The 18,737-nt window shown below is 41.4% G+C and overlaps 1 protein-coding gene and 1 long non-coding RNA gene across 3 annotated transcripts in view; one reads left to right on the top strand and one right to left on the bottom strand.

The window, feature by feature from the left end:
• LOC121906861 (alpha-1,6-mannosylglycoprotein 6-beta-N-acetylglucosaminyltransferase B-like) overlaps nucleotides 1–18,737 on the top strand; it is a 122,623-nt gene that overhangs the window by 83,379 nt on the left and 20,507 nt on the right. For both annotated transcript variants that reach the window (XM_042426049.1, XM_042426039.1), the window contains exon 9: nucleotides 14,881–15,012. In XM_042426049.1, the coding sequence (XP_042281983.1) occupies nucleotides 14,881–15,012 (132 nt within the window). The remainder of the gene's footprint in view (nucleotides 1–14,880; nucleotides 15,013–18,737) is intronic.
• LOC121906871 lies at nucleotides 8,115–10,251 on the bottom strand. Its single transcript, XR_006098755.1, has 2 exons — nucleotides 9,330–10,251; nucleotides 8,115–9,212 (listed from the first exon to the last, which is right to left on the bottom strand). It is a non-coding gene; the product is annotated as an uncharacterized LOC121906871 (long non-coding RNA).

Below are 18,737 nucleotides of genomic sequence, written 5' to 3'. Positions count from 1 at the left end.
TTCTCAGAAAATGATATCACCCACTCCTCTGAATCCCTTTTCTTTACTCGTTTCAACCTCTTAATCTTTCTGCAGTATTACCTGATTTAAATTTTTCTCTTCTTATCTTCTCCCTCCCTCTTTTCTTTCCCCCTCTTCTTCTCTTTCTCTCTCTCTTACCCCTAGTGTCTCACTTGTCATTTCTCCTTCACCTTGCTCCCCCATCTTTTACTCCCCCCCCCCCCCCCCCCCCCCCCTCCTATGCATCTCTAATTCTCCCTCTCTACACTGTAGCTCTTCATCTGAGAATTTTATTATCTCTGACAGGAGTGTTGAATTTTTTCCTCTTCCCTCTTTCATCTCTGATTCATCCCTCCCTCTGCTCTCTCTCTCTTTGTGTATTGGTGTTTATGATGCCTTGCGGCTTCCTTATCTAGCGCGCCCTGCCTTGGCTGATAACTGGGGCCTGTCAGCTGCTTCTAGCAGTGCCATATATGTGTGTGTGTGTGTGTGTGTGTGTGTGTGTCTCGGTGCATGAGAGAGCTTTTGTGTAAAAGATTGTGTTGAATGGTATGTACGTATCTGCGTGTGTGTGTGTGTGTGTGTGTGAGTGTCAAGTAACAGAAACTTTGCCAACACATACACAGATTTCCATCCCCTGGGTGTAATCAGAGACGGATGTGGAAAGAGATGATTACATGGATGTTTGAGTGTTTGATTACGCTGCGTGTGCGCGCAAGAGAGTGTGTATGTGTGCATGCCCGACTTTCATTTGATTGAGTTGAGAATTAAGAACATGTTGATTTACAACAGTATTCACTTTTCCTGGCAGAAATTTTTAATATTCTACCTACGCAACCACACTTGCACAATCACACAATCACACAATCGCATCACTCAGGTAACTTCTTGACATTTAAAGTAGACTTGTCCTCTTAAAATGGGAGTATTATACTGCGTACAGCTGCCTCCGGGGTCCACACATAAGAGGATCAAGCTGGTGTTGCACAATTTTGTCATCATGTCACGGTGATAAACTTTTTAACCAAATTCAACCCTACTAGGCAGAAACTTTTTGATGTTGCCTTATGCAACACCAAGGCAACATCCCCCATGATATTTAGGACTAATATTTTTGGTTTCACTGTTTGATTTGCATCACCCTTCGTTTATGAATTTGTTTAACGTCAGTCAGGCGTGCGAACATGTACACATTTTGTACACCAAGAACAGAGGTTTTGTGTTGAAGTCTGCAAAACAATCCTGATAAGAAGTTTTAGACATGCAGGTCTGTTTCATCTTTTATCTTTATTCTCTGAAGGTGCTCTCTTGGCTTGACCACTTTCCTATATGGAAATACAAGGAATTACCATATTGTTTTTTTTATATTTGTTTTCTTGCCAGGCAGCAGAGAAGACTGTTGAGACCACTCGTTTGAACTCACTTGCATGCATGATTAATTGCGGGCGTTCAGGTAGCAAGACGTCAAAACAAAATTAGGAGATCAACCTGTCAGAGCAAGAATTTCTCTGATAAAAGAAGTTGGAGAAAAATAGACACAAGTTAATTATCAAACCACAAAGCTCTAGGTGCCAGAAAAAATATATTTTTTTAAAAATTTCTGCTTGAGATGAAGCAAAACTACGGTGGAGCAGTAAAAATAATGTTAACCAGGCCATAGAACAAGGTCATAGAGTCTGGTAGGGACAGTAGGGATATGTCCCTACCAATATCCAGTGACTACTGAATTGGCTAGCAATAATTTTAATTAAAAAATTAAAATATAACCAGTGTTGTCCGTTGGTACACAAATGGCTAACAGATCTCATTCTCTACTATGAGTCCCACCTCCCCAACCCAATATTGCTAATAGGACTGGCTTTTCAGTTTGAGACACTGTAGCTACAACTGATTGTAAGAAGCACCAAAACTCAACTAGATGTGCATGTAGGCTAAGTGAGGAAGACAACATCCTCATACTAACAGTTAATGTGTTTCACTATGACAGTTTGTTTATTTAGTAGGCTACCGGTGAGCATCTGCAACAGTAAGTTGTCACAGATTGGGTGTCCGTTATGCCTGAGTAGCCTGTGTGTTTGAAATGAGAGCTTTGAATAGGCACATGTTGTCTCACTCTTCATATGGCATGTACCAATATGTTATTTTATCAGGTGACAGAAACAATCCTTCCAGGTAGTAGTTCAGACAGAGTAGGAGGTGAGGCCTAGGCTTGTAACAACGTGAATATAAGAGTAAATGTAGATAGCCTGTTTATTTTGTATTACATTGAGGTTAGCACTAGTATACTAAGAGGTCTGTTAAGTACTCAACCATACATGGTTTTAAAATCCTGGACATGAATACTACACTCTGTATATAAAATATATAAAATAAGAGGTTACTAGCCTCATCAGTGTGTAGATGTATTTTCACATGCAGTAGTTGATACAGAATGGCTAATTGTATACTGTGATGTATTTCTAAGGAGGGTAGCAGTGAGAGTGATGTCAATGAAGACCAGTGTAGAACTGGAGTTTTTCTCGACATTGAAGTCAAGCCAAACCAACCTTACCCCCAAATACATTGCAGTTCAAAAGCTGTCAAATAGGTTCTTCCATTTTCAAGACGTTTGGTGAAAGCAGTATCTATGGCTTTACTATAGCCTCACCGTTTAGGGAATTCTCTGTTCTGTGTGAAAACATACACTATAAAGAAAAGTACACTGTCTACAAAGGCAGACCCTGCATTCTCCTCAAAGGATACATAACTGGAAGAATGCTCTTGTTAGCTTTGAACACCACCAGAATAGTAAATCCCACCATCATGTGGTCACAGTTAGTGCTCAAAAAGGCAACCCCAAGAGATTCACAACTCTCAAGTGCCTGGACAAAACAAGACGAAGATGCCAGGCCATGTGACACACAAGATGGGAATTTCAGCTTTTGAATTCAAAGCCAAGGATGATGCCTGTTCCTCCAGTTGGCTATTCTGTCGTCATGACTATACATCTCCTCCAGTGCAAAATGAGATTTTGCAATTATTAGGAAATTGTAATGTCAGAAGTATTGCACCATCCATCCAGTCTCTTCAACAGTTCTGCAGTACACAAGATGTCTCAGGAATAGAGCAAGAGTCTTTATGTTTTAGATATGTGGACCATGACCTGGTACCACATGAGGTTTTTGTTGGTTTGTATGAGGTCTTGGGGACTACTGGAGAGGAGATTGCTAGAGTACCATTGGATGTCCTCTTGAGGCTAAATATTCCCATGTCTACTTTAAAGGGTCAGACATATGATGGTGCTGCCAATGTGTCAGGCAGACATTCAGGAGCACAAGCAGAACTGAAGAGACACCAGCCACTGGCTTTGTGTGTGCATTGTGGGACACACTGTCTTAACTTGATCACACAGTCTGCATGCCAAGCCAGTCCTTTGATATGTGATGCCTTGCAGCGGGTCCTTGAGCTAGCGACATTAAGCAAACAGTCTGGAAAATTCAAGGCCAGCAGTAGCAGCAGGTTCAGAAGGACTGTTGACATCATTCAGACCACTGTGCCCAACCAGGTGGACAGTGCAAGGAAAAGCTATCAGAGCAGTGCTGTCTGAGAATGAAAGTGTTTCATCTAGCTTGGAGGAGATGGCATCAAATGGATCTAACACAGGTGTGAGGGCAAATGGACTGCCAGAGAGGTTCGAAAAGGGTAAAACTGTGCTTGGACCTCTTTTGGCATTAGAAGTGATTGAGAAGCTGGAGTGTCTGAACAGGTCCCTGCAAAAAAAGACTGAAACTACTGCAGGAATGAGAAGTGCAATAGAGTATGTCCGATTCACTCTACAAGGCAAAAGAAATAAGGAAAGCTTTCAGGAGGTTTTTGACAAAGCGGTGCCAATGGTTGACTCATTTGGGATTGAGCCCATTCAGACTCCTCACCAAAGAGCCAGCACACTCCAAAGTCACCCGAGGAGCATTACAGAACAGAGTTCTACAAACTGCTAGATTGTGTAGATGTTCAGTTTAAGGAGAGGTTCAACCAAGCAGATCTAGATATTTTGCAGAAACTGGAAGAAACTCTACTGACTGGTGAAGTGAATGTCATCATTGATCAGTACACGGACCTAAACAGGGAGAATCTAAAAGTCCAACTAGCCATGTTTCAGTCCAAAAACACTTTCAAATCTAATACTGAAATGGCTAATATCATGAGAGGAATGGCAGTTGAAGTAAGAGTCCTGTTTGATCAAGTTGAAACCCCTGTCAGGCTGCTTTTAGTCATCCCAGTCTCATCACTGAGCTATTTGTATTTAGTATGGTTATAGTTGTAGTATAGTATATATAGTTAACAGTGTTTTTATTATTATTATTATTGTTGTTGTTGTTGTTTATGTTCAGATGTAAATACAAATTTACAGATCATTGGTTTGAAAAGGTAACAGTTAACAGGTTCCATTCATACGATACGTGGTTATTGGTTATGTGGACTGCAGTACCAAGTTATGCCTGTAGGGGCTCCCCTACATTATGTACAGTTTATTTACTATAATGTTGATATATTAGAGATATTGCTGGAGTTAAGTGAAGAGGTCTCTGTCAAACTCCTCCTCCGCCTCCTTGTCAGTCATTAGTGATATAACATTACATAATTCATTAATTAACATATTCTTGTATTCAGTACAAACTAAAAACCTTAATGTCAATCGCTGTTTTTTCAATTATGAGCATTTGCTTGTTTAGATGTTCTATCATGAAGTACAGAATCTAAACTGTAATGTTGTTGGTTTTTCATAATCAAAATTGTGTAATTATTGTCTCAGGAACATATTGACAGAAAAAAAATCCCTTTTTGAGCGTGTTGGCTACAATTTCTATAAATAAATAAAGGCTCTAGATGACATGCAATTGCGGTCAGACGTTTATCATAAATGCAAGAAGCCTCAGCTTCCAGGGAGGCTCCTGCGGACCACTTTTATGTCCACACCAATGTCAAAATCCAAATTTAGATTTAATCTGGATATGATGCCAAACATAACCATCAGCGGTTATGTTCTGAGAACTTTTTATGGTAGAATATACACAATGACACACACACACATACACATTGCAGTGGCTGTCACAGTCTCAGCTGCTACCATCCCCTTCTTTGCTGACCCGTCTCGCCCTCTGACTGCCAGGAAAGCAGGGATGACATTAGCTGACAGCACTGATTGGAATGCCCTTCAACTTTGTCTCATGCAGATAAACACACACACACACACAAATACACACACACACACACACACACAAGTTATCTGACATAGTACAAATACATATACTCACAAATTATACACAGACACTTGCATGCAAACAACACATCTCATATATCCCTTTGGCCAATATGGATCATCTGTTCTCTCAGTCTATTCACCTCACAGTGACACTTGGACACACACACACACACACACACACACACACACACACACACAAGGGACCAGACAGAGAGATATAACAATAACCTATGTATTGCAACTAATACAATGAGTACAGACCGAGGAGCAGGAGCGAGCAAGAATGAAATATCTCTATGATATTTTTATACCACTTGACCAACACACCACATATACAGTAATAGACCTATGGGCAAAATGATAGATATTAGCTGTCCAGAAGCAATACACTGTGTGTTATTGCTCATTTTGTGCTTTTGTGCGTTTAATAACGCCTCTGCTAAATTGCTCCTTAAGAGATCGATACAGTCACGGTGTTATTGAATGCCCCGTGCACCGGAAAGCATAACTAGTAACAAACACACAAAAATTGCAAACACACAGAAAGCGTTTCACTGAGATTCTATTGATTGTTCATATGCAGCATAAACAAAGAGTTACAAGGTTTTAAAACTGTTTCTGAAATCTGGGAATGTTGATAAGATTAGATAGGAGGGTAAGTGTGTGAACTCATAAGGGCTGTTTCATGTGGTTGAAAGTCTTTTATGATTGATTACATGGTTCAATACTGAGTAAGAACATTTCCTCAAAGCTCTTCACACAGTCAACACAACAGCAACAATTACGGACCAAACTGTGATGTCATTTGCATTTTTCTCACACAAAAAGCATTCAATGACTGAATACTTTCCTCATTCAGACGACAACAGAACTCTGGATCTGCAGCCCAGTTTGCAAATGCTTTACAAACATGTATTCCTGTCCTATCATATCCACATTGAAACACATCTATATTCAACCAGCCCCCCACCAAAAAACATTAAAAACTGTCAAAAATAAAGCCCATTGCTGCATTTTTATGAATCATTCCTGTACACTGTAGTTTATTCTATAGAGAGGTACAAATCACAATATACACATTCTGAACATAATAAACGATTAAAAAACAACATATACACAATAAAAATAAAGAAAACTAGAGATGACAAATTAATTTACTACTTCAAAGGGTCATAAAAAGATGCATCATGGTTGATTTGTTGTCGTCAGTTGAAATCAAGTGTTAGGGTAAAATGAATTCGATCAATTTTGTAAAGGATCATCAATAATATTTAAAGATCCCTCACTCGAACATGTTTTTCTTCTTGTTCTCACAGTGTGTAGAACGATGTGAGGAAAGTTTGACTGCTTTCACTTTGTCCTACAGATGTCTTTGTATTTCCACTTTCGCCAGTGTTTGCTCTGTCAGCAGTGGACGGCGCCATGTTGAAAATGTTTCATGAGCACCGGACCGTGCCGTGTCACTCTCAACCATCTGCAAATGCAGAGCAAAACTGAGAAGATGAGTCTGTTTTTTTTTTTTAGCTGGTTACTTCCTGTAAAGACTGTACGATAGTCTTTGAACGGATATTAGAGATGAAACATTAATTGCTACGCTGCTCTCCTGCCGTTCCTCATTCATGTATTCTCATGCTAATGCAACTTCTTCATCGCCTGTGTGTGTGTGTGTGTGTGTGTGTGTGTGTGTGTGTGTGTGTGTGTTCATTCTGAGGGCTCGTTGACTACATGCCAGCCAGGAGACAAGAGAACCTTGGGTAATTGGACTCCTGTGTGGCCCTGCATGGCACTGGAATTGTGTCTGGGATGGCTGCCATCCTAAATGTGCGCGTGTGCGTGTGTGTGTGTGTGTGTGTGTGTGTGTGTGTGTGTGTGTGTGTGTGTGTGAGAGAGAGAGAGAGAGAAAGAGAGAGTGCCAGTGTGTGTATCACTGATGTCTTCAATATGTTGAATCTCGGAGGAGAGTCTTGTCAGGATTTGTACATGTTTTGATATCTTGATGTACACTAAATGCTGTACGACTCAATTCTATGTTTCGAAAGCTGAATTTGAATCACATGTTCTGCTTTTGTGTTGCATTTTTATATACTGTGACGTGCATCTCAATGTTTTTAAACTAACTTGTATTCTGCTTTTCCTCATACACCTAAAACACCAAACAATAGTCTCAGCACCTGATTACATGGGAAACACAAAAGCAGCAGAAGTAGCAAACACACCTGCAGTTTTTATGAAATACTTTAATGTGAAGGTTGAATATGCAACAATAGCTTCGGAAGGCTGTAAATTCACATATAAATCAGCACAGTATTCATAATTATATTTTGAAGTCTAATTTAACCCCACTGGCCTACCTTACCATAACCACAAATCCTTTTTTTGTTTGCTTGTCACCACCCTGACATTGTCCGTCCCCTAACAAAGGGACAGTGTGTCCAATTAGCAGTACGTCCAAATTTAGTTAACTATTCAATTGTTCTGTACAAGGTGTGAGCGGGGTATTCACACTGTACCAACCTTTCTCAAAGGGCAAATTTAATGAACAGCTGTGGTTCAGTAAAAATATACCATCCTGAAAACAGGTAGTTATAGATTCATCAGTGAATAAACGTCCTTCAGTGTTCCTTAACAAAAGAGAAAAAAAAAATAAGTCTATTTCAAGAATAAACAAATCATTTTCACTCTTGGCGATATGCTACGGTTGAATAGCTGTCAAAAGAGAGGGATTAGAGAAGAAGAATGGGAGGAACAGGCTGCTGATGGAAAATAAAGAACCAAAGAGATGCTTGTGTTCTGTCGTGCTGCTGTTTTCTCAGCTGTTACCACATACAGTCTGTGTTTTTCTTTCTTTCTTACCCAATTTTCTTTCTTTTTCTTTCTTTCTTTCTTTCTGTTTTTCTTCTGAATCCCTGTTAGCATTACAGCAATTATCCAAGCCCTTTCTTTACTGGCTGCATTGTCGCCCTCTTCTCTATTATGACAGACATACAGACGGGAAAGACCGATAGCCATCTGCAGGCAAACAAAAGGACTGACTGAGCTCCAGCGCTGCGTAATGAAAATGGATTATATATATTATGTTATTGCTGGCTTTCCTCAATGAATAACCAGAGATGGTAAAGCGATCATCATGAATTACAGCTTTTTCTGCTTTCGATGGAACCTCGAGGGCCAGATTTTAAGGCTTTTGCACCTGTTTTTCAGGTGCAGATGTGACACATTTCCAAACACACAGTATATTTATCAAACAGACGCAGCAGGTGTGTCTCTTCCCCTCATTTCATATGCATTTGAGGGAGGATCAGGAGGAGACATATTAAAAGGGGTTATTATGTATTCATGTCTTTGATTTGTCTTAATATATCACTTCATCTCCTTTTCATTTTCCATGAATGTGTTTGTCTGCTGTAATTAGGTACAGTGTGTGCTAAATATTGTAAAACCGCACGAGTTGTATTTTGTAGTGATGTGAGCTTCTGTCTTAGTGCATCAGATGCTAAATACGAGCAGATTGCAAACTCAATGAAAACTGCAGTATATATTTATGCCGTTTTCTAAATCTGTCCCCGAGTGTGTTTGCAGTTGGTTGTGTGATACAATATACTGATGAGGGTATACATGAATTTAATTTAGTGAGAGAGAAGGATTTAGTCTTTTATTGACGTGACAAAAATGACTTTTCTATGATTTCAAAGCCTGCTGCCAGCAAACAGCCTCCACCTGTCTTCCGAGTATTTTGAATCTCTGGGAATTAATCATTTGTTAAAACATGTCTCATTAGAACATATTTACTTTTGGAAGTAACAGCACATTCATTGAATACCTTGCCACTTAACAACATAGCATGTCTGGATCTTGATAACCTCATTTGGAAATTGAAGCTACAGTGTTTGACTGAGGCTTCTGTCGTCGTCATACTCACCCAACCTTCCAGTCCAACGTCGAGTTTTCACAGGAGGAGAGGAGTCAGGGGCTTGACAAACAAAAAAAATGTGACCAAAGGTGTTCTATTATAGAAGGAAAATATGAGAATATGCAGCCAGGGAGGAAATCTAGAAACCTGCAACAGCATCCAATTATAGTTACCTACATGGTCACCCGAACTGGCCCAGGCCCCATCCAAGACATCCATACTTCATTTTCTTCCTCCTCTAAAACATATTCTTCCTCTCATACCCCTGTCTTCAGTGCAGTACTCTCTACATTTCCACACCAGAGAGAGAGCTTATTTTTGACCTTCTGCTTGAATTTGAAGAGAACAGTTTAGCACCTTAAGTAATTATAATTGTGCCAAGATCTTGCAGATCTCTAATAACATGTATGTATGTTGAACACTTGACAAAACTGACCTGACTCCTTTTTTTTTTCTGTTTACATAATCTGTTTAATCCTCTGAGGCCATGACAATAGAGCGAAGGACTGAAATATACTGCTCTAACAAGCGAGCCCTGGGCCTAACATCTATTTAAGTGGTTTGTACACACTTGTACACTCACAAAAAAAGTTAATTAGCAATCTGAATGCATGAGGTGACAGGGGCTGGCTCTACCAACTCTGAGTTTTATTTTGTTTAAGTGCTGTAGCCTCCCACATTCTTGGATTAAGGATCCTCTGGTTTTAGGACCTCACTAAGGCATCATTTTAAAGAAAACCTGTGTAACAAACCTAAATACAGTAATACTGTAGAAAGCTTATCATCCCTGAAATGTGATCGGTTCTCTTTGAATAGGCCCCTTTAACTATGAGAGTTCTCCATTATCTACAAGGATGGAGGCAGATATTGTATCAGTGATGGAAACAACACTAATGAAGGGCACTAATGTCCAGGCAAAGTGCACACTTGAAATCCCATCATGCTATTCCATAATGTGTTATAGAGCCTCAAAGAAGTGGCAGATAGCATCTAAAATGATTGGATGCATGCAACATTACAGGTGTGATTTTATCAATGGAAGGATTGCATTTCCCACTATGGGTTAAAATGTAAGAGACACTTGTTAAAACCCTTTCAAAACCAGTTGGATGCTCTTAAAACTTGTTAAACTAAAAACAGCACTAATTTTGGCACCTTTATTTAGATTTAGACAGTGTAATTTTGATTTGTGGTTATAGCCTATAACTGTGTATTTAATGGTCGCTGTAATACACAGGAAGGCTAAATTGAACAAATGTGGAATATTTAAAGTTTGATTTTCTGTTTTGTATTTGTTTATACATATGCAGAGAAATGGCCCTGCAAATGGGAAACTAATGGTACTAATGGTTCATTGCTAGCACTTAAAGCAGGAAGGTTTCTTCTCGACCTTGAACAAAGCAGTTTGACAAAATAATAATAATTCATTTTTCCAATTACAAGCTTATTCTGGAGCTTTCAAACATATTCAACATTCAAACAGTCTCGGTGAAGCCCAAGAGATAAGGTTGAAAGTTTCAGAAAAAGTTACCAAGTTGACCTTGAGTTAAGATCGTTTTTGTCAAATCACCAGACAAAAACACCCACATGTGTAAAAAGCCACTCCGTGTGCAGTTTTTGGTTTTTCATTTCAGTTCAATCACTGCATCCAGTGTTTACACTTCTGTCTGATGGTGGTTTGCAGCTGCCAGCACAGCTCCTGTACACTAAATGCTGCCTTTGCAACAGTATCAAATGGCCCCTTTTGGATAAGCAGTGCAGTCAAAAAGACTCCGGTGTAAAACTAGCATAGCGAGATGAAATTCACTGGGGGTACAAATTGCATTACAGTCTCCATTATCCTTTGGCCTCATCTGTCATAGGAATAAGAGCTAAGTAAGAGCTAACAGACCACTCACAGGTCAGATATCCAATAGCAGGTCTGTCAACACAGTAACAGAGAAGCCTTCAGTCGATGAACTAGTTGAAACTGAATCAAACAAGGACGTGATACTGGACACCACACACTTAGAAATAACATTTCTGGTCTCCTTTGGTTTGTGCTGTGAGAAGTGTGTCTGTGTGTGGCCTTGAGGGTCTTATTGTAACCAAAGGAGACTTTTTGGAAGTGGAGACAGTAAATATAGATCATACTCACACAGATTTGAATACATTTAAGCATGCGACACACACACACACACAACATCAGCACATCAGCTATATCTCTTCCTATTTCCTGTCTCTTTCCATCCATTGACCATCTGTTGTTGTTGCTGCTGCTGCTGCTGCGAGGTACAATTCAGCCAGGTCATTACAAATTCATCTCTTTTCATCCTGTTTGTTTGAATTATGTTTTGCCAAAGGCCTCCCTGTTGCCCTCTGGCTTGACTTTGATAGAAGTCAGCATTACCCATATGATACTACAGTATCTGATCAACAGACTTTATAATTCAACTTTCAGTCAAAACACTATTTCAGTTTTTTACTTCACCTCAGGGAATTACTGTAGATTTTTAACTTTGATATGAGAAACTCAATAGAAGGGGAGATGTAAACAGTGACGGATATTTGATTGTGTCCCATAAACTTGTTTAGTTACTTTGCCATTGCAGTCACTTTTTTTAAGGACACTCTTTAAGACACTGGGGCACAATACAGTAGTGGTCACTATACTGTGACTCTACTATGGTTCATTTTTGTTCAAATTTCTCTTCATGCTGTGCTCCAACTCTGGCCTTGTACTGCTACCTTTACTGTCTCTCGCATGTGTTGGTGTCTAGATCAACAGGTTCAGCTTAATGTATACTTATATACATTTTAATGTTTCATCTTTGGCGCTGAGATCTCACTGCCTCGCTGTCTTTGCACTGCACGTTGCAGAGATCATCTGCCAATCAAACGTTTTTTTCTGCTGATCATTGTCTACTCAGCTATCACTGCTCATGCTAACCTCAGTTTTTCCGGTGCAGGGAATGTGTAATTCAGCACTCCTTATTTTCCAGATGATTCCAACTGTTATCAAGTAACATTTCTGGACACTGAAGCTCTGAAATTTAAAATGCTTACCCCTCACTTCTTGTGCAAAATTGCCTCGTCCAGCTAAAAACAATGTACAAAATGTGATATGGTGTAAACTGATGTGATAGTCATCAAATTCTGCAGCAAGCTAAGCACAACAGAAAGCAGCAAAGTGTGATGATTTCAAGAGAGACAGAGACAGACAAAGTTAGACAACAGGCCCATTATCACGTTATCACAGTTGGTAAAAATTTAGTGCTACTTAACCATGTGTGTTTCTTTGTGTAGTGCTCGAGCTCGGTATTGTTTTTTCCTTCGAGTCTAGGGTTTTCTTAAGTTTTATCTCTGCCTCGCTTTGGTTTTCTTCTCATCAGTTTGTAACCACTTGTGTTCCTCGTGTTGCCATAGTCCTGCTCAGGCTGATTTCCCCTGCACACCTGCTCTGTGTTTAGTCTCGTTAGCCTTGTCCTGTTTGTTGCTTGTTGTCTTCATTGTCTTTATTCCAGTGCCTGCCCCACTCAGGTGTGTATTGTTCTGTGATTAGTTCCTTGTGTATTTATACCTGTCTGTTCTTTAAGTTCTTTGTCAGTTCGTGGGCGGTGTATCTCGGTGTTTGCAGTTGCAGTTGTTTTTGTTCCTCTCGTTATGCTCTTTGTGTTTCAAGCCAGCCAGTTCTGTTGCCTTCATCTGCCTACAACCTGAGTCTGCTAATAAATAGTTATTATTTCTTCAGTTCCTGATGTCTGCCTGTTGCTGCTGCATTTAGACCCATTTTCCTACAAAATCGTGACAGTATGAACTGACCAGACATGGACCCAGCAGACGAACTTCATGAGGTGACTTTAAGTACGCCTCTAGTTGTGAGGACAGAGAGGCAGTTTTATTAGCCTCCTCCGCACCTCGGTTTGCACCTGGGACTGCTAGCCTCCAGTCTACGTCTGACTAGCCTCTTACCTGATCATGCCTGTCCAAGTCCAGCCCCAGCCCCTATGGACACTGCTGACAGTATGAATTGGGTAGACATGGACCCACATCTGCTGATGTCCTGCCAGAGCCCCAGCAGTCAGCCGTCTAAGCCAACCTCGTCCCAGACCTCCAGCAGTCAGCCGTCTCCACCGACCTCCTGCCAGAGCTTCAGCACTCTGCCACCTCTGCCGACGTCCTACCAGACCTCCAGTCAACAGTCCCTGCCCATGACCAGCCAGACCTCCAGTCGGCAGTCTCTGCCAACCCACAGCCAGACTTTCGAAACCATCAGTTGGACCTCCAGTTGGCTGTCTCCGCCGACCCACAGCCAGACCTCTCAGATTGTCAGTCAGCCGTCATCGCCGGAGCCCAGCCAGATCTCTAGCTGCCCGCCTCCTACTCTGCACTCCAGCAGTCTGCCTGTTCTGCACCCTGGCCCAACCTGCAGCCGAATCTTCTGGTGCTGGCTGCCCTTCCCAGCCTCCGGCTTTGTCGCCAACCTCCAGAGCAGCCCAGGCTTCTTCGCCGACCTCCAGAGCAGCTCCACACATCTGGTCGTCCTCCTGCCCGTCCTCCCGAGTGACACTAGCCATCTGTCTTGCCTTCCAGTCGCCCTCCGGAGTGACTTTACCCATCTGTCCAGCCCCCAGCCTGCCCGCCTGAAGTGTCTTGCTCAGCCCCTGACCAGCCCCCAGGCCACCCGCCTGGGGTCTCCTGTTCTGCCCCTGTTCAGCCCCCAGGCCACCCGCCTGGGGTCTCCTGCTCGGCTCTTCTTCTGCCCCCAGGCCTCTTGCCCCTGCAGATTTGACAAAGTGGACTTAACAGGCCTTTGAAATACACATTGTTAAGGATGAAACCAGTGGTTTCCAACCTTTTTGGCTCTTGTCATCTTACAAAAAACAATTTGTAGTCGAGGTCACATGTCAGGTGTCTATAAGCTGTTAACAGCTCCACCAAATAGTGATTTTTCCCTCTAAACTTCTCACATGCTTTCATTTCAATAAATGTTCAAATGATCCAATATTTCACCAAGAATCAAAGATTAGAGAAACATTTCAAAAACTGAAAACAGATTTGTGTATCAGAACTTTGTTTTTTCTTCTTTCCTCTCCCATTAATCATCTCACGACCCCTCAGATTTATCTGCTGACCCTTTGGAGGGGCCCAACCCCTAGGTTGGGAACCATTGGACTAAACTAGCTAACTGTATATAAAGTAGTGTAAACTAGCTCCACCTCCAGCAGCTACAACAGTAACATGCTGCTCTAACACTGATGCTTCACTATTAATAATCTAATGATGTCATATATAATAATATATCAGTCAGAGGGACCAAACCACTACTTTTACTGCAATACTTTAACTACTTTTTGCTGATTATACTTATGTACTTTTACTGAAGTAGGATTTTTTTGTAATGGAGTATTTCTACATTGCTGTATTAGTAATTTTATTTAAGTAACAGATCTGAATACTTCTTCCACCACTGATTGTAGGCAGTACTGCAGCACCCTCAGCATCTCCATTTCCCACATTGATGAATGCATCTGACCCCCAGCTATACACTGCTATATGCTCCCCTTCTCTTTACCTCACCGTTACAAAACCAAAAACAGTTCTTGTCCGAGTTAATAATGAATGCTTGGATGCCCTAGTGGCTTGGCAAGCTGGAGTGCAGTCCATGTGCACTTCAGCACCAACTTTTCTGTCTGTCATGTTTTTCTGCTTGTATAAACTGAATATGTTATTTGTGTGTGTGTTGCAGCTTCCTCGGCGTGCCCCCAGGCAGAGGCAGTTGCCCACTAACTGGCCCGCTGCCTTTTGACCTCATCTACACTGACTACCATGGCCTGCAGCAGATGAAGCAACACATGGGGCTGTCCCTCAAGAAACATAAGTTAGTAGATGCACATTGTTTTCCTTCTGCATGCGTGTGCTGCTTCACCTGTTGTGTGCGTGTCCGTAGCTGCACGTGTGTTTCCAGGCAGAAAGGTATTGGCTGTGTTTATGGATTAATTATTGCTGGTAATAAGGTGTACAAGTCTGTCCAGATGTCTGATTGTAACTCGTTCGGCTTGTTAAATCCACACACTCTTTCTGTCAAACAAACACACACACACACTGTCTCCCTCTAACCGCTCATCTCCAGCCATTAAAATGCACAATCTGTCCAACACGTATGATTTTGCATGTTGTGATGTAATGGAACAACTTCACAATGTACAACACGCACACACACAAACTGGCACCACACCGTCTGTCATGCATCATTACTCTGCACAGCAAGAGTAAGATAAATATCAAATATAGTACAAGATTGGAGGCATATGAGATATTGACAACTCAGCATGCATGCTTTCTGACATGCATATACTCAACCACCACTCTCTCTCTCACGCACATATATAAACAGCAGTTCATGTATGCACCGATTTCCAATCAAACCCTTGTTTCAGCAGCTTATTATTGCTGGTGTTTGAATGCACTCAGAGGCTCACTGACTACAGGAGGGCGGTGGTTAGAAGAAGAAGAAGAAGAAGAGACAGGAAAACAGGAAAAAAACTGAAGACGTCTGCCTCATGAGAAAGAAGAAGAAAGATTAGTGTGATGTTAAATAGAAACAGCCTGAGTGGGGTGTTTTTCAGTGAGGTTTTTTTTTTTATGTGTGAGTACTGTTACAAAAGTGTGCTTAATGGCTTTTGGCGTCGCTACAAAGATGGAACAACTTGGAAACTAGGTCATGACAGTCATGAGACCGAGGCAGCAAAGCAACCAAGTAATACCCAAAACAAGAATTTAAAGTGCCATGGTGCATTTGATAAAATTTCATCCACGCAACCCTGCAGAGCACAGCAATACAAGCCCATTACATCTTCAGAGGTCTTCCATGTTGTTGCCTCAGAAACACATCAAAATGAAAGTCCAGCTTGAGTCTCGTCCTCTCCAGTCCTTTAAAAACAGCTTGAAGCCACCCCCCTCTGTCCCGCTCTCGTTTCTGGTCCGACAAATTGGAATCTTTGTCTACCCCCTGCATGTGATGGCAGCAATTGACAGTTTGCTTTCCTTGTTCTGGCTCCCAGCGAAGAGAAGCAACAATGAAAGATAAAAGAGGAGAGGGCACATGTGAGTAGGAGGCTGAATTAAAGTGTAACGCAGAGAGGAAAGAAGAGATAAAGCAATTGAAGGTGTGCTCAAAGATGACAACAAAGAAGAAAAAAGAGAGATCAGAGAAACCACAAAACAGAGGGGTGTAAGATATCTGGAATCAACCAACACCACATACAAAGGGCCTCTCCATGTATTTTTAAAATCCAATTATGAGTGAGAGAAATGCATTACGGGTGGGCTGGGGAGCTATTTTCCCAGCACACAAACCTGTTTTGCTGTCTCTCTCTTTCTCACGATTCGTTTCACACACACACACACACACACACACACACACACACACACACACGTTTCCCCCAGACAAGATGCCAGTCAGCCAGCAGTCTGCATCTAATTGCTTGCTGTGGTCAGCAGTCCTCCGCTCCGTCATTACTGTGCAGAGTCTCCATTTCTGCTTTCCCTAACAGGATGCGACTTTTAGTGTTTGAAAGAGACGCTCTTTTTTTGTTCGCCATGAAGGAATTATCTGAATGTTTCAGGAACGCAGGACATCTATCATGAGAGGAAGCACCTCAGTAATTTCAAATATATGAAGAAGAATGAAGATTTGTTAACACACTACAAGCTATAAAGAATTCACTTAGATTTACAGTCTGTGAATTATATGTAACATACACCATTAATTTGTATTGATCTACTGTAAAGCATTTCTTTCCGTCTTTCCTGTTTCCAACATTTCCCTACCAGATCCTCCATCCATTTATCTTAACCCAACAATTCTACAATGCCCCAGAGGTTTAGGACAGGTCAATGACATAGCTATTCACCTCTCTCCCTCTCCCTCTTCATCTTTCTCTCCCTCTCTTCCTCTCTCTCTTGCCTCGTCAGGTTAGAACAGTCTAGTTGAGCCTTGTGCGCTGAAAGGCATCATTAATCAAGCGCTCTGAGCTTTGGGGCCCTTCAGCTCCCTTTAATTACTTTTGTTTTATGTTCCCACCGACATCCACATTCATTTATTATGCCTGGACAACACACTGCCGTCCTGTCCAGTGTGTTGTCGTTATTGTGTCGTGTGTGTGTGTGTGTATATACGTGTGTGCGCGCACGCAGGGGGTGTATCAGTGCACGTGTGCTGCTGTTAAAGATGCTGAAAGCCGATAGGAGATAGTCTTAAATCACACCCACTCATCTGATAATAGGACTAGCATATTGATTTCCTCTGCATGCTGAATTTACTGCTCTGATAGAGGCGGATCAGAGAGGATATGCAGGGGAAGGCGTGCAAAAAAACAAACAAACAAACAAAAAAAAACGCCTTACGAAGACAAAACGCAGGCTGGAGAGTCAGTACATCCCCTGGAGTCTGGTGACTCTTTGGGGAAACATCAGTAACGTTAACGTGAGGCCTAGTTTCATACGGCAACTGTTGCTGAGTAACTGTTTTCACTTGAACTCATAAGAATATTTGAGATAATGATTCTTCACAACACAGTTATTAATGTCTGGGGAGTCCTGTGTGCTGCTCCATGCAACAATAAGTTACTGTTACTTCACATCCGAATGGAATCATTTCAAAAAAAATCCCCCATGTTTCTTCTATTTTCAAAGAATAATCTGGTTTTGGAGTTTTGTGTTACAAATTGTACTGTTACATGAAAATGTCAGCATGTTGGTTTTTTAGGAAACAGAATAGTTAATAGCCTGATGAGCATCTTTTTGACGTTAAATACTTAGTTCCAAAGAGTTTCAAGTCCAAAATTTGGGAAAATTGTCAAGCCGTACTATAGAAAAGCATCTACTACAGTCCTTCAATCAGAGCCACAACTTTCAGGCCCCTCGACATCATCAACAGCTGCTCTGACATAATTAATATCTATAATACCTGGCATGTTCTCGGGCTTCTCTCCAACTCTGTGCCCTTTTAACATTCAGGTTTTTCCCCAACTAACAGTTCTCCTGCTTTCAATTGGAATTAAAAACCACCACGGCTTTACACAGGATAACAACAAAATGTTCATGTAGTTGTACTTTACAAAGTCTAAGGAAGACTAATGGATGGAGCCTAGCGAGCAAGCTGCTGCATCTGCTACAGTAATGGAGTGACTGAGAGGAGTCTCTGAGATAGAGGTACACTGCATAACACAAAAAGAAACACAATAATCAAATAAAGTCATCGTTTGACTGTTAATTTCACCATCTATGTCATCAGCAAAAAACACTCCAGGTCCTCAACATGTAATAAGACATAGAATTGTTATTTCATCTACATAAAGTTTGCAAGTGTCTTACAGTAACTGTATCGTTCTGTCTGTCTCTTTAAAGGCTGCAACATCTTTTACCCTCGAAACAGCAAACAGGAGACAGACAGGCAGACAGACAGACAGACAGACAGACAGACAGACAGACAGGCAGGCAGGCAGGCAGGCAGGCAGGCAGGCAGGCAGGCAGGCAGGCAGGCAGGCAGGCAGGCAGACAGACAGACAGACAGACAGACAGACAGACAGACAGACAGACAGA

This window comes from Thunnus maccoyii, chromosome 2 (assembly GCF_910596095.1).
Source record: "Thunnus maccoyii chromosome 2, fThuMac1.1, whole genome shotgun sequence".
NCBI lineage: Eukaryota > Metazoa > Chordata > Actinopteri > Scombriformes > Scombridae > Thunnus > Thunnus maccoyii.
This window is presented reverse-complemented; position numbering and strand designations above follow the sequence as displayed.